Source organism: Eretmochelys imbricata, chromosome 14 (genome assembly GCF_965152235.1).
Source record: "Eretmochelys imbricata isolate rEreImb1 chromosome 14, rEreImb1.hap1, whole genome shotgun sequence".
NCBI classification, from domain to species: domain Eukaryota; kingdom Metazoa; phylum Chordata; order Testudines; family Cheloniidae; genus Eretmochelys; species Eretmochelys imbricata.
The window spans coordinates 54,081,346-54,109,224 of NC_135585.1; the positions used below are offsets into that span (position 1 = coordinate 54,081,346).

The window sequence follows — 27,879 nt, forward strand, 5'->3', positions numbered from 1 at the left end:
CAATGGAAGGAGCAATTAAACCCCTGTTCTGTAGTAAAGGCAGCTGGAGACAATGGAGGGATCATCCAAGGCACATGGCAGGGCAGAGCTAAGCCATGTGGGCCGAGAGGTTTCCCTGACTGCAAATGCAGGGGCTAGGAGACTGGTTTGCAGTCTGTGTGCATTACAGGCAGGAAGCCAGGGGAAGCAATTGTGAGCATGGCCCTGAGATGGAGCAAAGAGACTGAGCTTTTTGGGCACAGAGCTCAATGGAGGGGCAGACTTAGGGATTTCTGAGCAAGTACAAGGCCTGTGGTTATTTGTTTCTGTTGTGTTCTTCTGAAATACAAGAAATTACACCAAAAATAGACCTGACTCATGTCACCGATTTCTCATTCTAATGGAAACAACCCTGCAAGGCCCTGAATACGGGCAAACCGCTCAGGCCAAAGAAGCAACAATTGTAATAGACTCCTAAATGATCCCAGACACAGTTCTGAGTCAGAGGATGTCCTGTGGTACCGAAGGCCATTCCTCTTGAGTGGCTTCAAATTTGTCACCGTGCCCACAATTCACAGTGTGAAACTGAATATATCTGTGCAGTTACCTGCTGTGGTTTCTGTCTTATCTCAGAGGGCTACTGGGAGCAAAGATTTCAGATGCTTTCCATTCTCAGTTAGATCAACGTCTATTATGAGCAAGGGAGGTGTGAAAGCCCCGGAATGTTTTACAATCGCGCAGTGTCAATGTCCTGAACCTTGGTCACTCACTGTGGGCAGCAAACCACTACCTGAAACCTGAGGGCTGTTTCCGCCCCAGCTGAGCTCTCTCAGAGCATGTGGGACGTCCATGGGCGTGGAGATATTGTGCTGGATTCTTGGTTAGGACCTATCCATCCCTGTCGCTCCAATCAGGTTGCACAAGGGATCCGGATTCTGGCCGGAAATGGCCTGCGGAGAATTGCTCTGGAATGTAAAGCAGGAGGTGCTGGGTTACTATGCTGACAGCCTGCTCCTTCCACCGCTGATGCAGGGGTGTGGAACACCACTCCATTGATCCCCCCCGATTCGTTGGATCTCCTGGCATAAGCTAGAGTATTGTTATGTGGAGACAGAAACAGACACTGCCCCGAAGAGCTTAGCTGACGCAGAGAAGACAGACAAAGGAAGGAGCCTTGTTCCCATTTTACAGCTGGGGAAACTGAGGCACAGAGTCTTGCCCCAGGTCACCCAAGGACTCAGTGGCAGAGCCGTGAATTGAAATGTGATCTCCTGATCCCCAGCCCATTGGCTCAATCACAAGACCAACCTTCCCCCGTGTGACCTTCACCCTGGACCTGTGCAGAACCGCACCCCCCATGTTAGGGCAGTGAGAATTTTCTCTAGCCCAGGGAGTTTGAACGCATTTTAAGAACCTGTGGAAACCTGAGGCTTTGGTTACTGCAGAGCCTTTCTCAGCCCACTAGCCCCTGCCAGGGTAGCTGGATCGTTCGTGCTGACACATGGGTTCTGTCTGCCCTGCCCTCCTCCTTGTTGAAGTCACTTATACTTGTGCAAAGTGAGACTGAAACATTCCCAAAGCAGAATCTCCCCTCACCCTCTGTGCACAGGTGTCACTCAGGCCTGATTCTCCATCACAATCAGGTCGCTTTGTGACAGTTTTCAGAGTAGCAGCCATGTTAGTCTGTATCTGCAAAAAGAAAAGGAGGACTTGTGGCACCTTAGAGACAAACAAATTCATTTGAGCATAAGCTTTCGTGAGCTACAGCCCACTTCATCGGATGCATTCAGTGGAAAATCCAGTGAGGGGATTTATATACACAGAGAACATGAAACAATGGGTGTTACCATACACACTGTAACGAGAGGATCAGGAAAGGTGAGCTATTACTAGCAGGAGAGCGGCGGGGGGGGGGTAAAGGGCGGGACCTTTTGTCGTGATAATCAAGGTGGGCCATTTCCAGCACTTGACAAGAACGTCTGAGGAACAGCGGGGGGGTGGGGCGGAATAAAGAAGGGGAAATAATTTTACTTGGTGTAATGACCCATCCACTCCCAGTCTTTATTCAAGCCTAAGTTAATTGTATCCAGTTTGCAAATTAATTCCAATTCAGCAGTCTCTCGTTGGAGTCTGTTTTTGAAGTTTTTTTGTTGAAGAATTGCAATTTTTAGGTCTGTAATCAAGTGACCAGAGAGACTGAAGTTTCAGAGTAGCAGCCGTGTTAGTCTGTATTCACAAAAAGAAAAGGAGGACTCGTGGCACCTTAGAGACTAACAAATTTATTTGAGCATCTCCAACTGGTTTTTGAATGTTATAATTCTTGACCTATGATTTGTGTCCATTTATTCTTTTACGTAGAGACTGTCCAGTTTGACCAATGTACATGGCAGAGGGGCATTGCTGGCACATGATGGCATATATCACATTGGTCGATGTGCAGGTGAACGAGCCTCTGATAGTGTGGCTGATGTGATTAGGCCCTGTGATGGTGTCCCCTGAATAAATATGTGGACACAGTTGGCAACGGGCTTTGTTGCAAGGATTGGTTCCTGCGTTAGTGGTTCTGTTGTGTGGTGTGTGGTTGCTGGTGAGTATTTGCTTCAGGTCGCTTTGTGCTGCTCTGGAAGTGTAAACGCACCTTAAAATGGATGCAAACAGCCCCCTGGAAACTCCCTATGCAAGGGATCTCTGTGGCTGGTGGGGAGCTTTTGTAAAGACCTTGCAAACAGCCTGCCCCCAGGCCCCCCAATACAGGGTGGATTGGGGGTGTGGCCAGAGCACACTGTGCTATAGCTTTAGCCCATGCTGCCCAGGGCTCATGGGGAGCAGAATGAAATTAGAGCAGCCCTGAGGCAGCTCTAAATTCTGCTGAGGGCTGGACAGGGCCCTGCAGAGTCCCAGAACACGGGGAGCACAAAGGCAGCCTCTTCATTTGTTGAACCTGCCTTATTGATTGACTGCACCGTGTTGATTCCCAACCACAGGGACTATGTGATTGAGAGCCAGGCCCCATGTACTTCTTCTGAGGGAGGGGAGACTGTGACAAGAGGTGTTAATCATGGGGAGTTGGCTACACTGTATGTCCGCAACCAGACGCTCTTGTTTCCCGTCTGTTCAGATAAGACCCTCTCATTAGACTCTTTGCTTGTTCTGGGAAATTCACCCGTTGATGGTGACAGATGCAACTGCCTGCATTGCTCAGACACGTTATCCGGCCTGTGCACATTTCCTACTGTGGGCAAAGCCACAGGGGCAGTGAATGTTCTTTTCTACTCTCCCTTGGTCCTGATCTCAAACCAGCCCCAGGCCAGATCCCCACTTTGTGTCAATCGGCCATAGGCAGTAGGTCCAATTTACACCTGCTGATGACATGGCCCGTTGTTCGCTAGTTTGTCAATGGGCCGTCAAATGACTTGAGGCCTAGAACGAACCCTGCAGCTGGGCCAGAAAGTCCAGCTTCACAACGGAGAAACATCTGACAGTTATTGCAACATTACCCTGCCCTACGGACGCCAGACCTCCCCTGTGTGCAAAATCCCTGGTCCTGTTCATATGCAAACACAGCAACAAAACCAGCTTTGAGGAGGAGCTGATCACATCCCCCAGCATCACCCGGGCAGGGCTGTCTCTGGAGCACCGAGGAAGAGCCAGGTTCTGTCTCCCAGCCAGTAGCAAAGTCACGGTGGCCAAGGCTGGATCTTACATACCCCAGTCACAGTCTGATGCCATCACTGCAGTGACATCCCCCTGCTCTGAGTGTGCGTGAAGTGACAGCCCCTGCCAATGGCATGGAAGAGAACCAGGGCCAGACACTCCCATTAGAGTGCTGAGCTGAAATACCCCCATTTCTCTGCACTCAGGAGAGCGGGATTTGGAGTTAAGACACTAGCCTGGCACTTGAAAACCATGAAGTGACCTCCTAGCGTGGTCATGGAAAACAGTTTTCAGAAGTAGGTTGTTATCTGGAGACTGAGCTGGAGGTGTCGCCAAAAAAAACCCTGGTCATCCTAGATGCAGAACTGGTGGTTTCAGATGTTTGCTAACTGGTATGGCCTTGCACAAAGTAGGGGTGGCTGAAGATATTTCTACATATTGATGAATGGATTGAAACAGTGAACAGCTGCAAAACTAAAACACAACAAAGGAGATGCTGTTTTGTGCCCATGGGAGTCTGTTCCCATTCGCAGCACAACGAACTTTGCACATGCACAAGACCTATTAAGTAGAGCGGGTGGAAAATTTCCCCATGGAGCGGGTTTTTCATGGGAAAATGCTGGTCGGACAAAATCAAAATGTTCTGCAGGGATGCGCCAATTCCGATGCAATTTTGTTTAGAAAATATCAAAGCGAGTGGCTTTGGGAAGGTGAAACTCTTCATGTTGATTTTTAGTTTACGTTACATGATGCATCGCAACAGAAAATTTAAACGTTGAAATCGAAACCATCGACTGAAAGCCAAATTTTAGACACTCCTTTGGCGGGAGAGTCCGAATTCGGCCGTTTCGTTCCTGTCTGGAAGGAACGTCAACTTCAAAACCCTGACACTTCCTGCGAAGGGAAATTCCGGCCCCTGCCCAGCTCCTGCAGACAGACAAACAGCAGTAGAGGGACGAGGCCTTTGGCAAGGTCAAGCTTGGTCCCAGGTGACTGGGCTCCCATTGGAGGGAGAGCAGCACTGGCCGGCTCACACTTCACCGCTGGCGGTAGAGGCAGGGTGAAAACGTAGCAGGAGCTCTGCCTGCCCCCCCTGCAGCTAGCCCTAGCTCACCCCATGGCTGCAGCGCCGGAGTCTCTTGGTTCTGAACCAGCCCTGCTCCCAGCACCCAGTGTAGGGGGTTTAGGGGCACAACCAAAGCATAGACAGGGTGCACAAGCCCATCCGTTCCAGCTGCAAGAGCAGAGCGTGTGTGTGTGAGAACCAGGCCCGAGGTGTTTCTTGTACAATCACAGGTAGGGCAGGAGCTATCTGGAAGTTATTTGTGTTGCTGGGGGAAGGGAAGAGGTGTTTAGTTTGGGGGTTTGGTTACACGTTATCCCGGCAAAACAACTGCAGCTGTTCCCTGTCTGTGCAATTAAAAGCCTCTCAACAGAGACCTTGTTTGTTCCGGGAAATGCACCTGCAGCTGCCAATGGATGCACCTGATCCTGTGTCCATGGCTCACACCCGTTATCCAGAAAGTCGACATTTCCCAGAGCAGGAAAAGCTTTTGGGACACTATGAGGCCATCTTCACAGCAAAAAAAAAACCCCTCAGCAGCTCACCGGGGTCAAGCTGCGGGCGGGGCCGGATTAACCTTGTGTGGGCCTGGTGCCAAACATACGTGTGGGCCCCCATGGGGGCAATGGAGCATGGTGCGGGGGGGCCAGCCCCCGGAGCGAGGGGCCGGCCAGGGCTATGGCATGGCAGGGGCGGCCCCGCTCTGCCCAGCCCAATGGGAGGGCACTATTTACAAACCGGCAGCTGCCAGATGCACAGCGTCCTGCCCGGCCCTGTGTTGCCAGCATGCCCCTTTCTCTCGCGGGGTGAGCCATGCCGCGCCACACAGCCCCCCCGCCCAACCCTGGAACCCCCCCACATCAGTTCCCTATGGCCAGAGCCCCCTCGGACCCACTTTGCCCAGACCCCCCCCCCCAGAGTCTGCCACAAATGCACAGCGCCCTGCACACCACCACCCCCGTCCGGTGCCTCCCTGTGCACAGCCCCACCACAACTGTCCGGCACCCCCCACACTCTAGTGCCCCAACACACAGATCTTCCCCACCCCCTCACAGCCCAGCGCCGCCCCAGGTCCCCCACAGACCCACTCCCCCAAGCCCTACCTCCTGGCCGCACTCACCGGCCCTCTGGGAGGCGACTGTGTCTGCCAGGCTGAGCTGCCAATGCAGCCAGGGCTGGTCCCGGGGCGGAGAATCACGCTGGCCCGCCGGGAGTGGTGCGACCAGCCAGGCCAGGGCCTGCCCCAGCCAGCCTCCCTCAGGACCCACTTTCCTGGAGGGGCCCAGCCAAGCCCCCCCCCCACACACACACATTGTCCCCCCATCAACTGGCTGAGACTGGCCAGGCTTCTGCACCAGTCCCCGGTGGCTCAGCTCCAGGGAGACAGGTGGGTCTGCACAGGTGGTGGGAAGCAGAGACTGCCCAGAGCCGGAGGTGGACTGGGGTCCAGCCAGGGGGCAGAAAGAATCATAGAATCATAGAATATCAGGGTAGGAAGAGACCTCAGGAGGTCGTCTAGTCCAACCCCCTGCTCAAAGCAGGACCAACCCCAACTAAATCATCCCAGCCAGGGCTATGTCAAGCCTGACCTTAAAAACCTCTAAGGAAGGAGATTCCACCACCTCCCTAGGTAACGCGTTCCAGTGTTTCACCACCCTCCTAGTGAAACAGTGTTTCCTAATAACCAACCTAAACCTCCCCCACTGCAAATTGAGACCATTACTCCTTGTTCTGTCACCTGCCACCATGGAGAACAGCCCAGCTCCATCCTCTTTGGAACCCCCCTTCAGGTAGTTGAAGGCTGCTATCAAATCCCCCCTCACTCTTCTCTTCTGGAGACTAAAAAAGCCCAGTTCCCTCAGCCTCTCCTCGTAAGTCATGTGCCCCAGCCCGCTGACCATTTTCGTTGCCCTCCGCTGGGCTCTCTCCAATTTGTCCACAACCCTTCCATAGTGGGGGGACCAAAACTGGACACAATACTCCAGATGAGGCCTCACCAATGTCGAATAGAGGGGAACGATCACGTCCCTCGATCTGCTGGCCATGCTCCTACTTATACAGCCCAATATGCCGTTAGCCTTCTTGGCAACAAGGACACACTGTTGACTCATATCCAGCTTCTCGTCCACTGTAACCCCTGGGTCCTTTTCTGCTGAACTGCTGCCGAGCCAGTCGGTCCCTAGTCTGTAGCGGTGCCTGGGATTCTTCCATCCTAAGTGCAGGACTCCGCACTTGTCCTTGTTGAACCTCATCAGATTTCTTTTAGCCCAATCCTCCAATTTGCCTAGGTCCCTCTGTATCCTATCCCTGCCCTCCAGCATATCTACCTCTCCTCCCAGTTTAGTGTCCTCTGCAAACTTGCTGAGGGTGCAGTCCACACCATCCTCCAGATCCTTAATGAAGATGTTGAACAAAACCGGCCCCAGGACTTAGGTTCCCTGTAAGCTGCACAGCCAGGCAGCAACCTATTTAGCGCCGGGCAGGCGTGGCTGAAGTGGCCCAGATCCCGGAGTGGCCCAGTTCAGCCCAGACCTAGGTGCGGCTGGAGCAGCCCAGCCCGGCTCCAGACGTGGCCAGGGAGGTGCAGCCTAGCCCCAGTCCCAGCCCGGGTGGAGCGGCCCAGACCCAGATGCAGCTGGAGCACCCCTCCCCTGGCCCAAACCCAGCCCTGGCCCGGACCTGCTGGGGCCAGGGAAGGGGCACCTATCCTGCAGCCCCAGCCATGGAGCTGCCGTGGCGGGGAGAGGTGCCTCTCCCTCACAGCCCAGGTGTTGCTGAGGGGAGAGAGAGCTGGGGGAGTCCTCTCTCCTCGCCACAGACCCATAGCCCCCTCCCGCACCCCACAGCCCAGGGACATCCCTTGCGGTTCAGAGCCTGTCCTTTGCCTCCAACCCCACAGCCCTGGCTGAGGATGGTGTGAGGAGAGGCCTGCCCCCCTGGGGGACTGCCACCAGCTGGGGCAGGTTAGAGCAACTGCCCCTTCCCCGGCTCCTCTAGGCTACCCCAGAGCTGGGGCCAAGAGCCAGGGGCCCGGCACAGCACCCGCCCGCTGCCGTGACCAGCTGTGAATCCGGCCCTGGGAGGCTGGTTTGTGGGGTGCAGAGGGTGGGTGCTGCATGGGACAGGGGCCAGGGTGGGTGTGAGGCAGGTGAGTCGATGCGGCGGGTGCAGGAAAGGTGCTCAGTGAGTGCAGAGAGGAGGGGAAGCAGGGGGATGGGAAGGAACCTGCAGACACAGAGAGGGTCAAAGGGGGGTTCCTTTAGGGAGGGGACAGACCAGGACATGTCTGAGCACAGCGGGGAGCGGGGAGGGCTCAGGGGCAGGAGGGGAGTGGCCAGAAGAGTTAGGGATGAGGGGGTGGGTGGATGGAGCTAGAAGAGGAGGGTGGATGGGGGAGCTTGAGGTCTACGATGAAGGAGGGACGATAACCCCACCTAATGGCTGTGCACTGCACTGCTCTGGGGCTTGAGAGACCTGGGTTCTATTCCCGCCACTGACCTACTGGGTGACCTTGGGCACCTCACTTCCCTTCTTTGTGCCTCAGTTTTCCCTCCCATCCTTTTTCTATCTAGACTATTAGCTCTTCAAGGCCAGGCCTGTCTCTCATGCTGTGTCTGTGCAGCTCCCAGCACACTGGGGCCGGTGGGTGCTCCTGGAACACTGGTAATAATAAGTAGAGGGCGATCTCAAGGGGTGCGATCGTGGGGAGGGCAGAGTACTGTGGGATTTTGCCATCTTCTGTTCTGAGAAGTTGGCTAGATCCTGGGCAGAGAAGGGGGCGAGGGCTGGAGGAGGGAGTCTGAAGGGGAGACGAGGTGAGGTGCGTTGCAGACCCTGGACTCAATGCGGGAGAAGCAGGGCTGGGCAGTGAGATGTTAGGCAGAGCTGTACCAGGAGCAAACTCGCTTGCAGGGCAGGAAGTGGTGTCTGAGCATACAGTTTCCAAACATGAGGCCCAGCTGCAGAGCGAGTTTGTGGTTTGGGGCGGTTTATGCATTTCAGAGCAGCAGATTAAGTTGTGGTGAGGTGAGAAGTCTCGTCTGCATTTGTGACCACATTTCAGCACCAAAGTGCTGTATTTTTCACACCAGATTCGTGTCTCTGTTGTGTTTGTTGTTGAAAATGGTTCCCGTCAGACATAACCGTGAGACCTGGGTACCAGGAGAGTTCTTCACACTACAGGGCGGAATCCCACAGCCGTGTCTGCTTCCTGCATGGATAATGTTGTGTGAGCTTTGTCCTTGGGCTGCCTTGCACACTGAGTCCCACACATGCGCCTTGACAGGCTGAGAGGGATGACGTGGTGGGAGCCAGGGCCAGGGCTTACAGAGACACCAGCTACCATCCAATGCACCTAGCGAATCCCAGGAGCAGACCACAGAACTGCTCTGTCTCATCCTCCATAAGAGATGCATGATCGGGGCACCAGAAGATGGGGGGCGGGGACCAGGGGGCCATGGCCCCATCACTTTTAAAAGTGGGAGGGCTATGTTTTTTTCCTGGCTTAAGGGCAAGCAACAGGGGAGGAAGGCGGGAAAAGGACCGAGCGGCGGGCAGGGCCTTTGGAGAAGGGGTGGAACAGGGGTGAGGCCTCATGGGGAGGGGTGGAACATGGGCTGGGCTTTGGGGGGAGTGGCGGGGCGGGGGAGGGTCCATGGTCTGGGTGCTAGTGTCCCCCCCACCAGTTCTAAGAAGCTTCCAGCACTCCTGTTCTTGAGGTCTCACATAGACATGTGACCCTGTCACATGATACTGGAATCCATCTTAAACCTTCTACCTTTCCATTGAGAGAAAGGGGTGGGGGCCAAGCACAGACAAAAGGCTTCCTCCTTGTGCAAAAGCAATAAAAGGGAGTGGAGCAGGAGAAAGGGGGCGGCCAGTCATGAGAAAACCCCTGCTTACCACCTGGAACTAGAACTTATCTGCTGGAACTAACAAGGACTGTACCAAGGACTGGGCCCAGACTAGGAAGGAGTCTAGTCTGTGAAAGAAGCTTATTGGAACATCTCTGAGGGTGAGATATTACCTGTCATCAGTTTCTCAGTGTATTAGGCTTAGACTTGCGTGTGTTGTTTTATTTTGCTTTGTGACTTACTTTGTTCTGTCTGTTATTACTTGAAACCACTTGAATCCTACTTTTATACTTAATAAAATCACTTTTGTTTATTAATAAACCCAGTGGAAGTAATTGTTACCTGTGGGGGCAAAAGGCTGTGCATATTTCTCTTTCTGTGTTAAAGAGGGAGAACACTTACGAGTTTTCCCTGTATAAGCTTTATACAGAATAAAATGGATTTATTTGGGGTTTACCTTGGACACGTCAAGCCATCTTTCTGTGTCTCAGTTCCTCAATCTACACACCTGCCACCTGACTTCTCCCTTGTAGATGTAGGGCCTGATCCAAAGCCCATTGAAATCAACCTGGAGTTCTCTTCACTTTACTGGGCTTTTATAAGGACCTTAAATTGCAAACATTTAGGGGCAGGCTCTGTCTCTTATTGTGGTCCTGTGCAGCTCCCAGTGTAATGGGGCCCTGATCTCAGCTGGGGCAGGGACTGTCTCTCCCTGTGTGTCTGGGCAGCGCCCGGCACAATGGGGCCCTGATCTCAGCTGGGGCAGGGACTGTCTCTCGCTGTGGGTCTGTGCAGTACCTGGCACAATGGGGCCCTGATCTTATTTGCGGCAACAAGCTGCTTCCATAAAATACATCATCATAATAATATAATAGACCTAAATGAAGCATGTTCTCTTGGAATAAAGACTGAGTTGTAAAGTGACTAATACAAAATGTGGCATTTAAGCCTTGCAGTGATTTCAGGGTACTCTCCAAACTTAAACAGGTGCAGAAAGCAAGAACCCAAACTGATACATATTCAAAACTGAACTCAAAATAACCAGAAACTCACAGAGGGACACAGGTGTTGGTCATATCAGGAAGCCATACGGATGTTTTATCTCCACAGGAACCTACAGTCTAATCAGAAAGCCGATGACTGAGAAAAGATCTGACAAAATAACCCCCCTGGGTAGAAATCACTCAGTGTAATTTCTGTAAAATATTTTACAAAGTCACTGACAACTGCACAGGGATCTTGTCTCTTTCAAGGAATCACTTAGGAATAAATATTGCCTCCCATCCCTGGGTACTGTCCACCTCGCACACACAGGGCTGGAGAGTGCCCTTGTCTAACGCAGCCCTGCAGGGACGTCCGGCAGAGAGAAGTGCCCTTCCATCCCCTCCAGCCCCTGCTTCAGCAGCTGTGTAACGGCTGGGTGGGGAGGGACTAGGAGAGATGGGAGCACCGCATCTAGGGGGGTGGCATTAATACCGCCCTATCTGCACTGGAATCAAACCTAACTAGTCTGTATTATTTCTATGGCTGTAGCCCAGAGCTGCACCAAGCACAAAACCAGGGCCCCATTATGCAAGGTGCTGTACAAATTCCGTTTACACTCCAAGCGGAGGACAAAGGGCTACATTTCAGCCCCTACTTTCTGCCCCTGGCACCTCTGTCCCTGCTGCTGTGTGTGAGGACAGCCATGTCCCTGTAAACAGGCAGTGAATGGTGTTACGTTAAATAGTAGCTGGCAAATTATAGCCCTTTCAAGGAGTTTGCTAAGCAGTGTAACTTATGAGTAGCTGGAGGGGAATGTAGCAGAACATAGCTAAGTAGAGGGTTTACCTTAAAGTATATGAGAAAGGTTCTGACCTCACATTGGGTTTACACTGATGTAGCTCTACTGGCTGCTGTGGGGCTGCTCTGGATTTACAGTGGGGTCTGAGAGCCAAATCCAGCCCTGACTCCATTGACATGGGTGGAGTCACTCTGGATTTATCCTGGAGTCCTGAGATCCAAATCCAGCCCTGACTCCATTGACTGTAGTGAGGTCAGTCTGGATGGATCCCAGCGTGACTGAGATCAGAATCCACCCCTAACACTTTAACAGGCCCACTTGGTTTGTTGCCTTTCCAGCTGCTTCCCCTCCTCTCCCATCATGGAACAATGTGCAACGATTTTAGCCTCCAGCAGGTGTGCAAAACGAGCAGGAGACACAGTCCTGTAACACTTGCCCCTCTCGGGTGATCAGGTCCCACCCTGGAGTCCCGGTTCCCTGCACTAGATTTACGGTGATTGGCGGTTTTTAAGAGCAGGTTGGACAAACACCTGTCAGGGATGGTCTAGATAAGACTTAGTCCTGCCCTGGGGGCAGGGGACTGGCCGAGATGACCTCTCGAGGTCTCGTCCAGTTCTCTGATTCTATGAGTCCACTGCTGGGTGACCCAGTGGGGGATGCAGCCTCTAGCAGGTAAAACAGGCTTCAGCCCGGCTTTGCAGTCGCTTCCTGTCTGGTCTCCCCCAGGCAGCGTGGGGGAGTGTGAGAGCAGAAGGCCAGGGGAACCTGCAGGGCTGTGCACTCAGACACAGCCTACCGGAGGCTGGTGTATAACCAGGGCATTGGGATGCCGTGGGGATGGGCAAAGGGATAAACACGGAGACAAGAAACTATGGACCCAGAAGCCAGCCTGGGTCCATAGAAGACGTCCACGCAGTGTGCAGCGGCCGTCAAAAAAGCAAACAGGATGTTAGGAATCATTAAAAAAGGGATAGAGAATAAGACAGTTTCATGCCAGTGTTCAGTCCCTCTGGGGCACCTGGCATTGGCCTCTGTCAGCAGACAGGACACTGGGCTGGGTGGACCTTTGGTCTGACCCAGTCTGGCCGCTCTTATGTTACATTCTGCAGGTAAGTTCCAGGAGGCTGGAAGGTAGGTGTAGGGGTGTGTGTGTACTTCCAACCCCCATCCCCGCTGACTCCGGCTTGCACAGAGACAGTTCCACATGGCCTGGAGTGGGACGAGGCTGAGCAAGAGATGGGCAAAAATTGTCAACGTGAAACTTTTCACCAGACAAAAACTGCAGATTCCGGTCGACGGCGACATTTTATGGATGGGGAGTAAAAATCCGAGGGGTGAGGAGGGGATTCAAGCTGAAACGCTTCCATTTTCAACTCACGAGAGCTTTTCCTTTATAAATTTTCCTTGTGTTTTATTTCATAAAAAGAAAAAAAAGTTTAAACCCCCCCCCCAAGCCCAGAACTGAAATGAAACATTTCCTTCAACCCAAAACTATTTTTTCCCCTCATTTCTTTGGAACAGCCAGTCAACCGAACAATCACTGTCTCACCCCGCTCTTGCTGTGCAACCTGGCTTCTGGATAGACGACGGGAGAATCCAGGCTGGGGTGACCCTCCGCTTGCAGATCAGCGGGATCCCCAGGGGACGCGATCCAGGCTGTCTCTTCGGAGCAGTCCAAAAAGTACCGACAGTCCCTCTGTGTTACGCTTTGCCCTGGCAGCGAATTTCCATTCTGGGTAAAGCTCCCCAGCAAAGTCTGCAGCCCGTGTCCCGGTGCTACGACCCAAGGCTCTACAGGAGTGATCCAGACACAGCTGCAATAACCCTGTGCCTTTCGCTAGCTGGAGGGTTATTGAACTGGATGTTCACTCCCTCTGGGGCACCAGTGAACTGGAGGATCTGAAAGCCCGTCATGAGCCTCACACCCGTGAGGAAGGGGAGAATGAATGAGTCCAGCCAGACCCCACTGCACTGCAAAGAGGCCGTGCTGGCAGGATGAGCGAGGCAGGTGCCCAAGGAATCCAAACCCCTAAGGGCTCTGTCGCGGGGGGTAGCAGCCAGCCAGGGTGGGGCTCACGTGTTGTGTCTGGAGTTTGATCTCCTGGGTCTGGGCCATCATTAGTGTCTGTTCCTGCTGCGATGGCAGGTGGCTCTGCAGCTGGATGATCTCTGCTGTCTCCCCCCACGTCAGCTGTGATTCTTTCTCATCCTTCAATCCCCCTGACAGCTAATTCCCATCTGGTCCTAACCACTAGACCCTGCCCCCATCCCAGAGCTGGGATAGAACCCAGGAGTCCTGGCTCCCAGACCCACCCCCTTCTAACCACTAGACTCCATTCCCCTCCTAGAACTGGGGAGAGAACCCAGGAGTCCTGCCTCCCAGCTCCCCTGCTCTAACCACTAGACCCCACTCTACTCCCAGAGCCAGGGAGAGAGCCCAGGAGTCCTGGCTCCCAGCCCCCCCTGCTCTAACCAATAGACCCCACTACCCCCGGAGCTGCAGATGGAACCCAGGTGTCCTGGCTCCCAGCTCCTTCCCCTCTAACCACTAGACCCCACTTCCCCCGGAGCTGGGGATGGAACCCAGGAATCCTGGCTCCCAGTCTTCTCTGCTCTAAACACCAAAATGTTTAACTCTCTCTAGCAGTGATGTGGCTTTTCCAGGGACTCCCTGGGGCTGAGTCCCGGCACCGTCCCGTCCCTGTTTCTCACGCCGGGCCAGATCTATTGCAATGAATCCGCCCTGCCCCTTACCTGCGCTCCCTCCTCTCCAGCCCACTCATGCCCCATGTGCGGGGCGGATGCTCAGGCTGCAGCCCCAGCTCCCTTCCCCTCTTCAGGATCATTTCCCGGTGCGCTCAGATCCAGTGCGAATCCACCCAGCGAAATCCACAGAGCCAAGAAAATCCACAGAGCCACCCAGCGGTGGGAGAACGTCCCCTGCCCATCTCTGTGCTCCGGAGACGCGGGAGTGAATCTACTCCTCAGGGTAACGGCCTGCTGGGGAGAGTCTCACCTTCTGATCTCTAAAAGAACAGGAGGACTTGTGGCACCTTCGAGACTAACAGATTTATTTGAGCATAAGCTTTCGCGAGCTACAGGCCACTCTGTGTTTGTTGCAGTGGGAAAAACCTCCCAAAATGCTCCTCCCAGGACAGCCCAGAAGGCGGGACTGGGGTTCATTTATGCACCCGCAGTGCCAGCTAGTGGCTGGTTACAGCACGAAAAATTCAGGGAGACTTGGCACGACTCCCTCAAAACACGTGTTGCCAACGTGCCAGGAAGGCAGCTGACGCCTCCGGTCCCTGTGCCAGGTAAAACCCACCTGCAACTGCGTGGCCCCTCCCCGGGCCTGTCTCACTGCATCGTTAATCTGGGTGATCGGCCTGGGTTAGCCTCGCCCCGGGGGCCAGCATCCCCACAGCTAAGCCCTCCTTGTGTTACCGTTTCCTCACTGTTGCCAGGCTCCTTTGTGCGGGTCTTGAGCAGAGGTGAAAGTGAGCCAGGTACGGAGCAAAGAAGTGGAGCAGGCAGTCCCGGCTGACTTTCACCTCTTTTGGCCGCGTAACAAACAGTTTAAACTCAAAGCTAATAAAAGCTTGGAAAGGGAAAACTCCCTGTCACCTTTGTTTGTTGCCTCTCTCCCTCTCCTCCTCCAGCCAGGCTGCGGAAGGCAGGTAGGCTCCCTGCTTTTCCCCGTCTGGCACTCCCCTATAGCTTGCAGGGGGACTGGCTGAGGGAGAACTGCTGTCTCCCCCCATGTCAGGTGTGATTCTTTCTCATCCTTCAATCCCCCTGACAGCCAATTCCCACCTGGTCCTAACCACTAGACCCTGCCCCCATCCCAGAGCTGGGATAGAACCCAGGAGTGCTGGCTCCCAGACCCACCCCCTTCTAACCACTAGACCCCATTCCCCTCCTAGAACTGGGGAGAGAACCCAGGAGTCCTGCCTCCCAGCTCCCCTCCTCTAACCACTAGACCCCACTCTACTCCCAGAGCCAGGGAGAGAGCCCAGGAGTCCTGGCTCCCAGACCCACCCCCTTCTAACCACTAGACCCCATTCCCCTCCTAGAACTGGGGAGAGAACCCAGGAGTCCTGCCTCCCAGCTCCCCTCCTCTAACCACTAGACCCCACTCTACTCCCAGAGCCAGGGAGAGAGCCCAGGAGTCCTGGCTCCCAGCCCCTCCCCGCTCTAACCAATAGACCCCACTCCCCCTGGAGCTGCGGATGGAACCCAAGAGTCCTGGCTCCCAGTCCCACCCCCTCTAACCACTAGACCCCACTCCCCCTGGAGCTGAGGACTGCCCCAGGGTGCCTGCCGCCTGCATAAGAACAGCTTAAACTCAGGGGTTCCCTCCGCGGTTCAGACCGCGGGATGAGGAGCCATTTCTGGCATCCTTGTTCATTTCACTCACAGGTGGGGGAGGGCAAGACCAGGACAGGGGCAGTTCTTTTCTGCCCCCTTGTTGAGGGGATCTCCAACAGTAATCAACAAAAACTACAATAGGCATTTGGCTGCACATCTTAAATCCAGAGCTAATAAAAGCCAGTGGAAGGGGAAAACTCAATTTTGAAATTTCAAAAGCCACTGGAAGGGGAAAACTCAATTTTGAGACTGACAGAAATTTCACTGACAGTTTTTCGGGGGGTGGGAGGTGAGATCAATTACTTGGCCCTTAATCACAAGGGGGCCCGATCTCAGCTGGGGCAGGGACCGTCACTGTGTGTCTGGGCAGCGCCCAGGACAAAGGGGCCCAGATCTCAGGGGGGGTTACTAGGGCAATGTTAATAAAACTTTCCATTGACTTAGATGCCCTTTCAAGTTGAGTCGCCCCCTCGCTGCCCAGACACAGCGGCGCTATCCCACCCTGTGATATAACCCCATGGCCAGACTCTGCCGGCCCCTGGCCCGTCTCTGGGGTCCCAGCCCCGGCTCTGACCCTGCTGCCAGGACATGGGGCCCGTAGGTGGGAGGAGGGGGCTGAAATCGCTACCTTGGTCCCAGCTGGGGAGGGGCCCCCCGAGCCGCCCGACTTGGGCCGCAGGTTCAAGGCCGTGTAGCCCTCCTCGTCCTCCATCGTGTCCGAGTGAGAGGAGGCGGCGAAGGTGCTGGCAGGGGGTGGGGGGCTGGGCTGTGAGATCGCACAGGAAGCTGAGCCACTGGGCTGCAGACTAATGGTTGATGGGGCCACGGTCAGAGGCTCCGGCCTGAATTTCCTCTCTCTGCTCTGGCAGACGTTGGCTCTGTCACACAAAAGCTCCCAGCCAGCCCCGGATGCCCCCCGTCCTCCACTCCCTGAATGGGATCAGCTGGCCTGACACCAGGGTGAGGGGCGCAGTGTCAAAAATCTGAGCTCTATGGACAGGGTCAGAGCCTCAGCAGGTGCCGCTCAGAATCAGTCCCAAAGATCGAGCCCAGCCTATGATCGGACCCAGCGTGCGGATTTCCAGAGGGATCGACCCCCCAACCCCCAGCCCAGGATCGGGCCCAGCGAGTGCCTGAAAACTCGTTATTACCAGAGAAAAACAGCTCAGAGCACTGGGGTGAGACGGAGCCCCTCTCTGGGCCTGCAGTTCCCAGCTGGCAGCCAGCCGTCGGGAAGGGGAGAGCACGGGGGGTGCGGCTCTGGGGTGACCATTTGCCGGGGATCCCAGCGCCAAACGCCCCCCAGCTGGTCGGGGGGGCCATGATACCTCCCTGCGTCACCAAGCAAGGGGTGAAATGACCAGGGCCAGAATAGCCCATAGACAGGCTCTGCCCCTCACCCTGGCATCAGGGCGGCTGCAGCTGCATTAGGGTGGATATACGGGGGGCGGCCATCACCGTCTGTGACCAGCCCCTGCCTGCCTGAGCCGACCTCTGCAGCAGCTGCGAGCCCCTGAGGCCGGACGCTCTGACCAGAGCCACCCAGCGCCTGACTCAGTGGGTTGCAAGCCACACTTTGAAAAACACTGGTCTCGGGCACAGAGAAGGGATCTTCTGGCTTGGAAATGAGAAGGGGAGCAGCCCAGCCTGCTGTGTCCCTCCTGTCAGGGGCCCAGGGCAGGAGCCTGGCCGTGGCTCTGGCTAGAGGCCAATGGACCAGCTGGGGCCATCGGGAGGTGCTGTGGACCCTGTAGCCATGGTGCAAAGGGGCCGGTGTGAACCCTGCAGCCTGGCACAAGGACGCATGGACAGGTTCACACGTGTGTGTGTATAAACACGTGTGTACATTATTATCATTTTTATACTAATATTATAAAATATAGAGAGCTATCGATAGAATGATATCTAGAGTAAACCAGCTCCCGGGAGGGAAACTTCTTTTGTAAACCTCATGTGAATGGCTCCTCCCACCGCAGCAGGGAAACTGAGGCAGCAGCTGCATCCTGCCAACAGGGCTGTGAGCGCCCCTCCCACCAAGGATTGATGAACTGAGGACAGTGTGTGTGTCTCTCTCTCTCTCCTTTTTCTGCCCGATCCTCTTCATCTTTCCCTCTGCCTGCCAAGGGGTGATGTTCTCTAGGGGAAGGGCTCGCCACTCACTTGGGGAAGGGCTTTTCCCTGGACTCTGCCTAGAAAGGGCAGGGCTCAGCCTGACGTCTCTGCCCTGGGAAGGAATGTGTCTGTCATGAGCACAGTGGAGAGAGAGAGAGACTGTGTGTGTGTGATATCAAACAGCGGGGCTGTTCTCTTTCTGGCCATGCACAATCCCCAGGAACAATTCCTGATAGACAAACTGCAACAGTTACACACTAACCCACACCACCATGCTAAGCATCAAGTATGACACCAGTGGTTAGAGGCTCCAACTGAGATCAGGGCCCCATTGTGCCGGGCGTTGCCCAGACACACAGCGAGAGACAGTCCCTGCCCCAGCTGAGATCAGGACTATATTGTAGTCCCTTCACCATCTGAACAGACAGGACAGAAAAAAGGGTGGGAGAGGAAACTGAGGCACAGAGTGGGCAAGTGACTTGTCTAAAGTCAGATCCAGGGTTCTGTCTGCTCTGTGACCCGTCAACAATAAACACACCCAGCTTTTGCACGGTTTAACAGAAACCTTTAATGTCCCCATGATCATGATGAGCCCTAGCTCTGATCTCGAGCTTTGCATCTGTAGATCTCAAAGTGCTTCATGCAGGAAGGTCAATATCAATATCCCCATTTCGCAGATGGGGAAAGTGAAGCACAAGGGCGATGTTTACACGGCAGTTGGACACCTGCGCCTGGCTCATGCCACCTAACCCGGGCTCGAGCGAAGGAGTGGTTTAACTGCAGGGTAGATGCTGGGGCTCTGGTTGGAGGCCACACCGTCTCCCTCGTGTGACAGCACCTTCAGCATGTTGCCTTCGTCCAGCCCCAGGACCAAACCCTGAACGGGCCAGCGCTCGCCAGCCTTGTCTCTTCCGCGGACTGGACAAGCTCTGTCCTGTTGCACTCACAAGCCCAGTTGTCTCGGGGGCGGCTCCTAAAGACACTTGGGTCTGTTTGGAAGGTCAGCTCTCAGCCTAGCCAGCCGCCCTGCCCTCCAGCTTTGCCAGGCCATCTCCTCCTGGGCTGCCGGGCCACGGGGTAACAGGGCGTTCGTTAGCCCCCAGCCGTCCCCGTAGTGCCCCACTCACTGCCACGGAGCACCCCAACCCGGCTCCTCTGACAGAGACAGTGACCCCGGAGAGCGTCAAATAATGCACAGGGAAAGCTTCCATTTGGGATCGGGGTTGGGGGCACTGATCTACTTAAAGGTGCTCTTAGGAGGTAGCAAGTGGACAGCACATCCACACAGAAACCTCTGAAGCTGAGACCCCATCGTTAGTGACAGGAGTTAACGATCCGTTAGGGCAGGATGGGCAGAGGTGCGTCAGGTCACAGGCTGGACGGGAGCAGTGGGTGCGCCGGGGAAGAGAGCGGAGAGCGGAACCTGGCAGAGAGGTGAAAGGAAATGAATCGGGTGAAATCCAGGGGAAAGCCCAGATCCCCAGCTGGGGTCAATCACTTCTGCTCCACTGGACACTGAATCGGGGCTGATTTACGTGACCTGGGGCAGACTCTTCTCTCCCAGTCCAGGGGGGGTGAGGGATAAATTGCCCCAGGTCACGTACCCGCAGATACCCGCAGCCCAAGCCCTGCCATCCAGCGCTGGGCGAGGGGGAGGGGCTGGGAGCCAGGACTCCTGGGTTCTATTCCCAGCGCTGGGCGAGGGGGAGGGGCTGGGAGCCAGGACTCCTGGGTTCCATTCCCAGCGCTGGGCGAGGGGGAGGGGCTGGGAGCCAGGACTCCTGGGTTCCATTCCCAGCGCTGGGCGAGGGGGAGGGGCTGGGAGCCAGGACTCCTGGGTTCCATTCCCAGCGCTGGGCGAGGGGGAGGGGCTGGGAGCCAGGACTCCTGGGTTTTATTCCCAGCGCTGGCCGAGGGGGAGGGGCTGGGAGCCAGGACTCCTGGGTTCTATTCCCAGCGCTGGGTGGGGGGGAGGGGCTGGGAGCCAGGACTCCTGGGTTCTATTCCCAGCGCTGGGCGAGGGGGAGGGACTGGGAGCCAGGACTCCTGGGTTCTATTCCCAGGGCTGGGCGAGGGGGAGGGGCTGGGAGCCAGGACTCCTGGGTTCCATTCCCAGTGCTGGGCGAGGGGGAGGGCCTGGGAGCCAGGACTCCTGGGTTCTATTCCCAGGGCTGGGCGAGGGGGAGGGGCTGGGAGCCAGGACTCCTGGGTTCCATTCCCAGCGCTGGGCGAGGGGAAGGGGCTGGGAGCCAGGACTCCTGGGTTCCATTCCCAGCGCTGGGCGAGGGGGAGGGGCTGGGAGCCAGGACTCCTGGGTTCTATTCCCAGTGCTGGGCGAGGGGGCGGGGCTGGGAGCCAGGACTCCTGGGTTCCATTCCCAGCGCTGGGCGAGGGGGAGGGGCTGGGAGCCAGGACTCCTGGGTTCCATTTCCCACTTTGCCACCAATTCTCGGTGTAATTTGGGCAGGTCAGTGTCTGCCGCGTGGTTTCCCCTCGTGTGACACGGGGATAACGGTGCCGCGCTCTGAGGTCTCCCCCGTACCCTGCTCAGAGCGGGACGGCGTCTCGCTGGCAAATCCAGTGCAATGCAGAGCTGCAGGTGTCAGAACCAATCCGATTCCCTTTCACCGACCCACAGCTGTTCCCCTCAGCCGGGCCTGACACCGGGAGCCTGCGGGACAGAGGAGAGGGCCCCTGTCAGCGCGTGTGGATCCATCACACGCAGTCGGTAGCGGCTCTTCCCTGTTCCAACGGGATCCGCAGCCGTCGTCTCCTCCAGCTCTGCCCTGGGGGCTGCCCCCTCTCCCCACTGTCAGGGCCCTGGCCAGGGTCTCGAACGGCCTCTCCCTGCCCAGAGCCCAGGGACCTGCTCCAGCCTCCTCCTCCCTGCTGGGCTAGACCCTGTCCATCTCCCTCCCCTGCTCCGCGTCCCCTCCCCACTGGGCTGGGCCGACGCTGCCCCCTCCTGGTCCCCTTCTGCCTCTCTGGCGGCTCTGTGTCTCCCCCTCCCCACTGCCCCATTGTCTGGGGCATCCCCAGGGCTCTGGCCTGGCCCCTTTGCTCTTCTCCCTCTACACCCCGACTCTGGGAGACGTCCCCCCGCCCCAGGGCTCCAGCTTCACCTCCTCTGGGGATGGGGGGGGGGGGGGAATAGAAGGGTCTTTGTCGTCACCTTACTCTGAAAATGACTTCCCCAAAGTCCTGACCTTCCCCCAAACATCCCCTCCCCCCATCTCTGTCCCCGGCCCCTGCTGCCCACGGAGGGGAGGGAAAGGGTTTGACTCAAGGAATCACTCACAGGGTCTGATCCGGCGGGGAGCCGTCCAGCCAGGTCCAGGCCTTCTCCGGGGAGGGGCGGGACAGTCCGACCCAGAACTGATACGTGCCTCGTGTCAGGGCCTGGAGGGACACCTGCAGGGAGTGTGGGACAGGGAGCTGGGGACCAGAACCTGCTCTCGGCTCTTTTCTTGCAAATCCAAGTTCTCAACAACTTTAGCCCCAGAACTACTGTCTGGCTGTCCACCTATCCCTGTACACACCTATCCATCCCCACGCATACCTGTCCATCTCGCCAAGTATTCCCCATGTAGACTCTTCTGTCCACCCAGCCCCACACCTACCCCCTCTCTCTGTAGCCCTCAAGCCTCATAACTCTCTCTCTCTCTCTCTCACACACACACTCAGCCCCTCTCTCCAGCTGAGTTGTGTTGGGCACATCCCAGAAGAGGGAGGGTACCGGTAGCTTTAATCCACCATTGTGTGTCCCTGATCTCAGGGCTGGTGATTTAGGCTGAGATTTGTCGTAGCTGCCTAGGGGATTTGGACACCCTGATATTAACAATTCATGGGAATGGGGTGTCCAAGTCCTTTAGGCAGCATTGACAATCCTAGATCTACCATGTAGCATATACGAGTCCTCGGACTCTCTACCCAGGGCCCAGGCCTGCAGGGGCAGCTCCCGCAGGATGTTACCCGTCCCCTTTACCAGCTCCTCCTTGTCCTGGATCACCAGCAGCTGGGAGCCCCTCGCTGAGCAGTCGGAGCGGCTCTCACTCCACGTTTTACTTCCACTGCCGACCCAGTAGCACTTGTCCCTGTGCAGCTGCCAGTCCGTGGGGCAGAGTTTGCACCCGGAGCCCCCTGCAGAGAGACAGGATTCATTAAAGCTCTGAGCCCTCTGGGCCTCATTCCCGGCTACTCCCTTCCTGTGACTGGGGCTGGGATGGGGATAAAATGGGCTTGAGTCCCCTTTGTGCTCCCTGAAATCTGGGGTTAGGCCGGGCCCTGCCTGGCTCCTGGAGTCAGTTAGAGCAGCCTCGGGGCTGCTCTGCCTTATCCATTGCTCCCATATGGGCCCTGGGGAGCAGAGAATACCCATAGTGCACTGCACTCTAGCCACCCATGCCAATCTGCTCCCTACTTTGGGGGTTGGGAACAGAGTGTGTGAGGGGCTCTTACTCCAGCCCCACCCTAGGCAGGGAGGTCTCCAGGGCAGAGGAGACCTCATGGGGCTATTTGCATCCATTTTAAGGCTACATTATTCTGCCAGAGTGGCCTAGAAGGGGCTTAGGACAACTGAAGATGCGGTGGGGGCTGGTTAGTGGAAATCTAACAGGATATGGGAGGGGAGGTGGTAATTGGGGAGCACAGGAGAGAAGGTGGGATCCCAGGGATGGCTGGCAATGGGAGGGGGTGAGTCCATGAGACCGTCTCTGCTGGGATCTGTCCCTGCTCTGCAAGCATTTGTCCATCCTGGTATTAGATTATTTTAAGACCCCCCCCTTGAGCAGTACCGGGAATGGCCACTAGATGTCGCTCTCCCTCCCTCCCCCCCAGTCTCAGCAGAGCCCCCTCACCCAGTCCCAGCTGAGGCAGGTCCATCCCTCGCCTGGCACCCAGCGGGGCTGGTGGCTAGATCGGTGCAGCCAGCAGGGGGCGGCGTGTCCCTGCCCTGCAGGATCCCCACGGGCTGGGACGGCCGCTGGGTTTGCACTGGCCGTGCCCGGGGCGGAGGGCGGCTCAGAGACACACGAGCTGGGGTTACCTGCTGGGCCGGGCTGGGCCGGGGGGCACAGCTGGGATCGGAAACGCTCCAGGCGGGCGCTGCATTCTGCCGTGCTGGGGTCTGCACTCCCAGGGGGTGTCGCTGTATCTCTGCTCCCGGCTCCATCGCTCCCAGGGGGTGTCGCTGTATCTCTGCTCCCGGCTCCGTCGCTCCCAGGGGCTGCCGGGGTCCATCCCTTCTCGGACATCAAGTGAGAAACTGCAAAGCAGCGTCGGTGGGAGTGAGGTGGCGGGTCAATGTGATGGGGAGTTGCTGGGGAAAAGCACTGGCTGAGACACAGGGCCTGGCCCAAAGCCCAGCCAGCCCCACCTTCATCGACTCCCATGGGCTTCAGAACAGCCCCAAAGGGCCACGGTCCAAAAGAGTGGCTTGGGATAGAAAATCAGTGGGAGTTGGGTGCCTAAATCCCTTGGGCCTCTTTGAAAACCCAGCTCATCTTTGCATCTGAGTTATCCAGCCCCCATCAAAGCAGTATCAGAACACCTCAGAGTCTTTGCTACATTTCGCCTCCCAACCCCACCCTGTGAGGCAGGGCACAGGGCTGTTAACTCCTGCTATTCAAGGGGTTTAGGCACTTAAAGCTGCAGAGAGGCCCCGAGTGGGGTTTTCAGAAGAACCTAGGCCCAGATCCTCAACAGGATTTAAGCACCTAACTCCCTTGGCTGTTGGGCACCTAAATACATTTGAGAACTTGGGCTTTAGGAACCTAATTCCCATTGACTTCAATAGGCGTTAGGCAGCTAGTGGGTCATTTTTAGGCACCTAGCTGCAGTGTTAGGTACCTAAACCCCTGTGGAATTCCAGCCTTAAGGGACCAGCCCAGGGTCACACGGGGAATCAGTGGCAGAACCAGGAACAGGTCCCAGAGCTCCTGAGTCCCAGATTAGCACCAAAACCAGTGGCCAGCCTTCCTCTCGGGATGCCTGGGAGCTCCTGCCCCGTCCCACCATCCTGCAGTGAACAGCCAGCTCTGTCTGACACGTCAGCCTGGCGATGGGAACACGACCTTCAGGGGGAAACATTCCCAGCCACATTTTGGGGACGCCCCTTCTCCATTGCATCCACCAGCTACATTTCCTCATGATTACGTGTGGGGACAGTTGTATGGAAACGCCCACGGCTGATGAAAAGCTGGGGGTCCACTAGGATCATTTCCCCCTGCCCCCAGATTTTGAAGCAAGTGGAAATGTTTCAAAATTTGAAATTACAACAATCCCTTTACAACTCCCCAGCCGGTGGTACAGTCGAGTGCCCAGCGTGATCAATGGAAAGGCAGCGTGAGGAGGAAACCGGGATTCAGACTTAGCTCTGCCGTATGACCTTGGCCAAGTAAATTCAGCTCATTTGCTTTGACTGTCTTGTCTACTGAGATTCTGAGCTCTTGGAGGGGCAGGGACTGTCTCTCCCTGTGGGTCTGTGCAGCGCCCGGCACAACGGGGCCCTGATCTCAGCTGGGGCAGGGACTGTCTCTCGCTGTGGGTCTGTGCAGCGCCCGGCACAACGGGGCCCTGATCTCAGCTAGGGCAGGGACTGTCTCTCCCTGTGGCTCCGTGCAGCGCCCGGCACAACGGGGCCCTGATCTCAGCTGGGGAAGGGACTGTCTCTCCCTGTGGCTCCGTGCAGCGCCCGGCACAACGGGGCCCTGATCTCAGCTAGGGCAGGGACTGTCTCTCCCTGTGGCTCCGTGCAGCGCCTGGCACAACGGGGCCCTGATCTCAGCTGGGGAAGGGACTGTCTCTCCCTGTGGCTCCGTGCAGCGCCCGGCACAACGGGGCCCTGATCTCAGCTAGGGCAGGGACTGTCTCTCCCTGTGGCTCCCTGCAGCGCCTGGCACAACGGGGCCCTGATCTCAGCTGGGGAAGGGACTGTCTCTCCCTGTAGCTCCGTGCAGCGCCTGGCACAACGGGGCCCTGATCTCAGCTGGGGAAGGGACTGTCTCTCCCTGTGGGTCTGTGCAGCGCACGGCACAACGGGGCCCTGATCTCAGCTAGGGCAGGGACTGTCTCTCCCTGTGGCTCCGTGCAGCGCCCGGCACAATGGGGCCCTGATCTCAGCTGGGGCAGGGACTGTCTCTCGCTGTGGGTCTGTGCAGCGCCCGGCACAACGGGGCCCTGATCTCAGCTAGGGCAGGGACTGTCTCTCGCTGTGGGTCTGTGCAGCGCCCGGCACAACGGGGCCCTGATCTCAGCTGGGGCAGGGACTGTCTCTCCCTGTGGCTCCGTGCAGCGCCCGGCACAACGGGGCCCTGATCTCAGCTAGGGCAGGGACTGTCTCTCGCTGTGGGTCTGTGCACCACCCAGGACAATGTGGCCGTGATCTCAGCTGGGTTACTAGTGCAATGTTAATAAAACTTTCCATTGACTTAGATGACCTTTGAAGTTGAATCGCCCCCTCACTGCCCAGTCTAGTGTGGAAACAGCTCCTGTCCTCATTTTACTTCCTCTCCTGTACCACAAAGAGAAACCACCAATGTCGCTCCGCCCGCCCAAATAAACAAGGTTACAAACAGGGACAGGGCAGCAAACGGCATCTTCTGCCCAGAGCCCAGCTGGCTCCTTACAGCCCAGCACAGACACATTCTAGGCCGTAGCCCCTCGGACCAGCCTTCTCTTACTGGTATTATATCTATGACTGTGGAGCCGAGAGGCCCAGCTGTGCCCAGACACAGAGAGAGACAGTCCCGGCCCCAGCTGAGATCAGGCCCCCGTGGTGCCAGGCATTGCCCAGACACACAGGGAGAGACCGTCCCTGCCTCACAGAACTTGCAATCTACTTAGACGAAGGAGGCACAATCTCCATTTTATAGATGGGGAAACTGAGGCCCAGAGCACTTGCCCAGAGTCACACAGGGAGGGTATTTCACGTCAGCGTGAAGGTGGTGCTCTTAAATTCCTAAAGGGCTCCTGAAAATCTCCCCGTAAATGGACAAGGCAAATCATCGGCCGGGGAGGGAATAGGAACACAAAGGCAAAGTGCCTTGTGCAAGGTCACCCGGCAGATGTGGGGCTAGAACCCAGGTCTGGGCCGGGTCAGGCCGGGGGGCACAGCTGGGATCGGAAACGCTGCAGGCGGGCGCTGCATTCTGCTGGGCTGGGGTCTGCGCTCCCAGGGGGTGTCGCTGTATCTCTGCGCCCGGCTCCGTCGCTCCCCGGGGCTGCCGGGGTCTGTCCCTTCTCGGACACCAAGTGAGAAACTGCAAAGCAGCGTCGGTGGGAGTGGGGGCGACTGGTCAATGGTACGGGAGTTGCTGGGTAAAAGCGCCAGGAGAGTCCTGCAGAGACAGAGGGGCTGCCCCAAAGCTCATTCAGCCCCATTGCCACTGCCTCCCATGGGCTTGGGAGAAACCCCAAAGGGACACGGTCTGAAAAAGTGTCTGGGATTGAAAATCATTGGGAATTAGGTGCCTAAATCCCTTGGGCTTCTTTGCAAACCCAGATCGTGTTTCCACCCATTCTCACCCTCAAAACGACCCCCAAAACAGGCTGCATGGGGATGGCCAGACTGAATCAGACCTGGGGCCCATCTAACCCGGGAGCCCACCTCCAAGGCTGGATAGCCCCAGCTATTTCTGAGCAAGGAGCAAGACAGCCCCTAATGGACAATGATAACTGGTCCCCCAACTTCGACCCTTCCTGCCCATCACTTAGAGGCTCATTGATGCCCTGAAGCAGGAGGGTTTATAGCCCCTGACAAAGCACTTGGGTACTTCCTAGCCCTCTGGCTGGTCTCGTTCCTCATATATGTGTCCTGATCCTTCACTGAGCCCTGGTAAGCTCACGGCCCCAGTGAGATCCTGTGGCAGTGAGTTCCACAGGCTCATTGTGACTGAGTATCAGTTTTAAATGTGCTGCCTCTCAATGTCACTGGCCGCCCCTCCCCCAGTGTCTCATCCACGCTGCCGACTGACGCACCCGGACAGATAAAGCTACAGCCCTTGGTGACTCACCACAAACCGCCAGCAAGAGCAGAGCCACTGCCAGAATGAGATTCCCAGCCCCTAGAGCGACCTGAAGCCAGCCAGGACACTGACGGGAACCTGTAAGGAAACACAAGCAGAGCCGGGCTGAATTAAGGCCACTCTAGATCCTGGCCTCAGGCCCCAGCTCCAGGAGTCAGGTGATTGTACCAGGGTCTCAGCTTTCATTTAAAAAAGAAAGGCAGTTTTCCGCCCTCACGGTTGGGGAGAAAAGATTGAAAATGTGACCCCCCCAAGTGTTATTGATACAGCAACACTGCCTGAGTTTGCAGAGAGCCTGCACCAATTGCTCTGAGAGCAGGACTCTGCTCCATCAATCGCAAGAACCACTGTTTGGGAAGCTCTGCAAACCCCACCTGAAACCCTGGTTTCTATTACCAGATATGGGCAGGAAACGAGGTCGAGTAGGTTGGAACAGTGGGGCTGGGAGCCAGGACTCCTGGGTTCTAGCCCCAACTCTTGAAAGGGAGCGAGGGTTAATGGGTTAAAGCATAGGGGGCTGGAGGCCAGGACGCCTGGGCTTTATTCCCAGCTCAGGGAGGGGAATGGGGTCTAGTGGGTGTGTCCTTGGGAAAGATTTTTCCCCTGATCTTTATCTCAGTTTCCCCCATTTGACCCACCTTCTTGGCTTCCAGAGGGAAAAGCTCCCCAGTCTCGTTCCCACTCTCGCTCTGTCACTTTGTGCATCCCCCAAGCTCTTTACCTCTGTCCCACCCCATGATATAACCCCATGGCCAGACTCTACCATCCCCTGGCCTATCTCTGGGGTCCCAGCCCCGACTCTGACCCTGCTGCCAGGACATGAAGCCCGTAGGTGGGAGGATGGGGTTGAAATCGTACCTTGGTTCCTGGCTGGGGACGGGCCGCCCGAGCAACCTGGCTTGGGCCGCAGGTTCAATGCCGTGTAGCCCTCCTCGTCCTCCATCGTGTCCGAGTGAGAGGAGACAATGAAGGCGCGGGCAGGGGGTGGGGGGCTGGGCTGTGAGATCGCACAGGAAGCTGAGCCGCTGGGCTGCAGACTAATGG

The 27,879-nt window shown here is 56.4% G+C and overlaps 1 protein-coding gene across 1 annotated transcript; it reads right to left on the reverse strand.

Annotated features, from left to right (window-relative positions):
- Positions 1-18,965: 18,965 nt before the first annotated feature.
- LOC144274173 (killer cell lectin-like receptor subfamily B member 1) lies at positions 18,966-27,778 on the reverse strand. Its single transcript, XM_077832808.1, has 7 exons — positions 27,694-27,778; positions 26,824-26,913; positions 22,857-23,075; positions 21,798-21,952; positions 21,111-21,223; positions 20,355-20,483; positions 18,966-19,235 (listed from the first exon to the last, which is right to left on the reverse strand). The coding sequence occupies exons 1-6, from the start codon at positions 27,776-27,778 to the stop codon at positions 20,360-20,362; spliced, it is 786 nt and encodes a 261-aa protein (XP_077688934.1). The 3' UTR covers positions 18,966-19,235; positions 20,355-20,359.
- Positions 27,779-27,879: the final 101 nt, after the last annotated feature.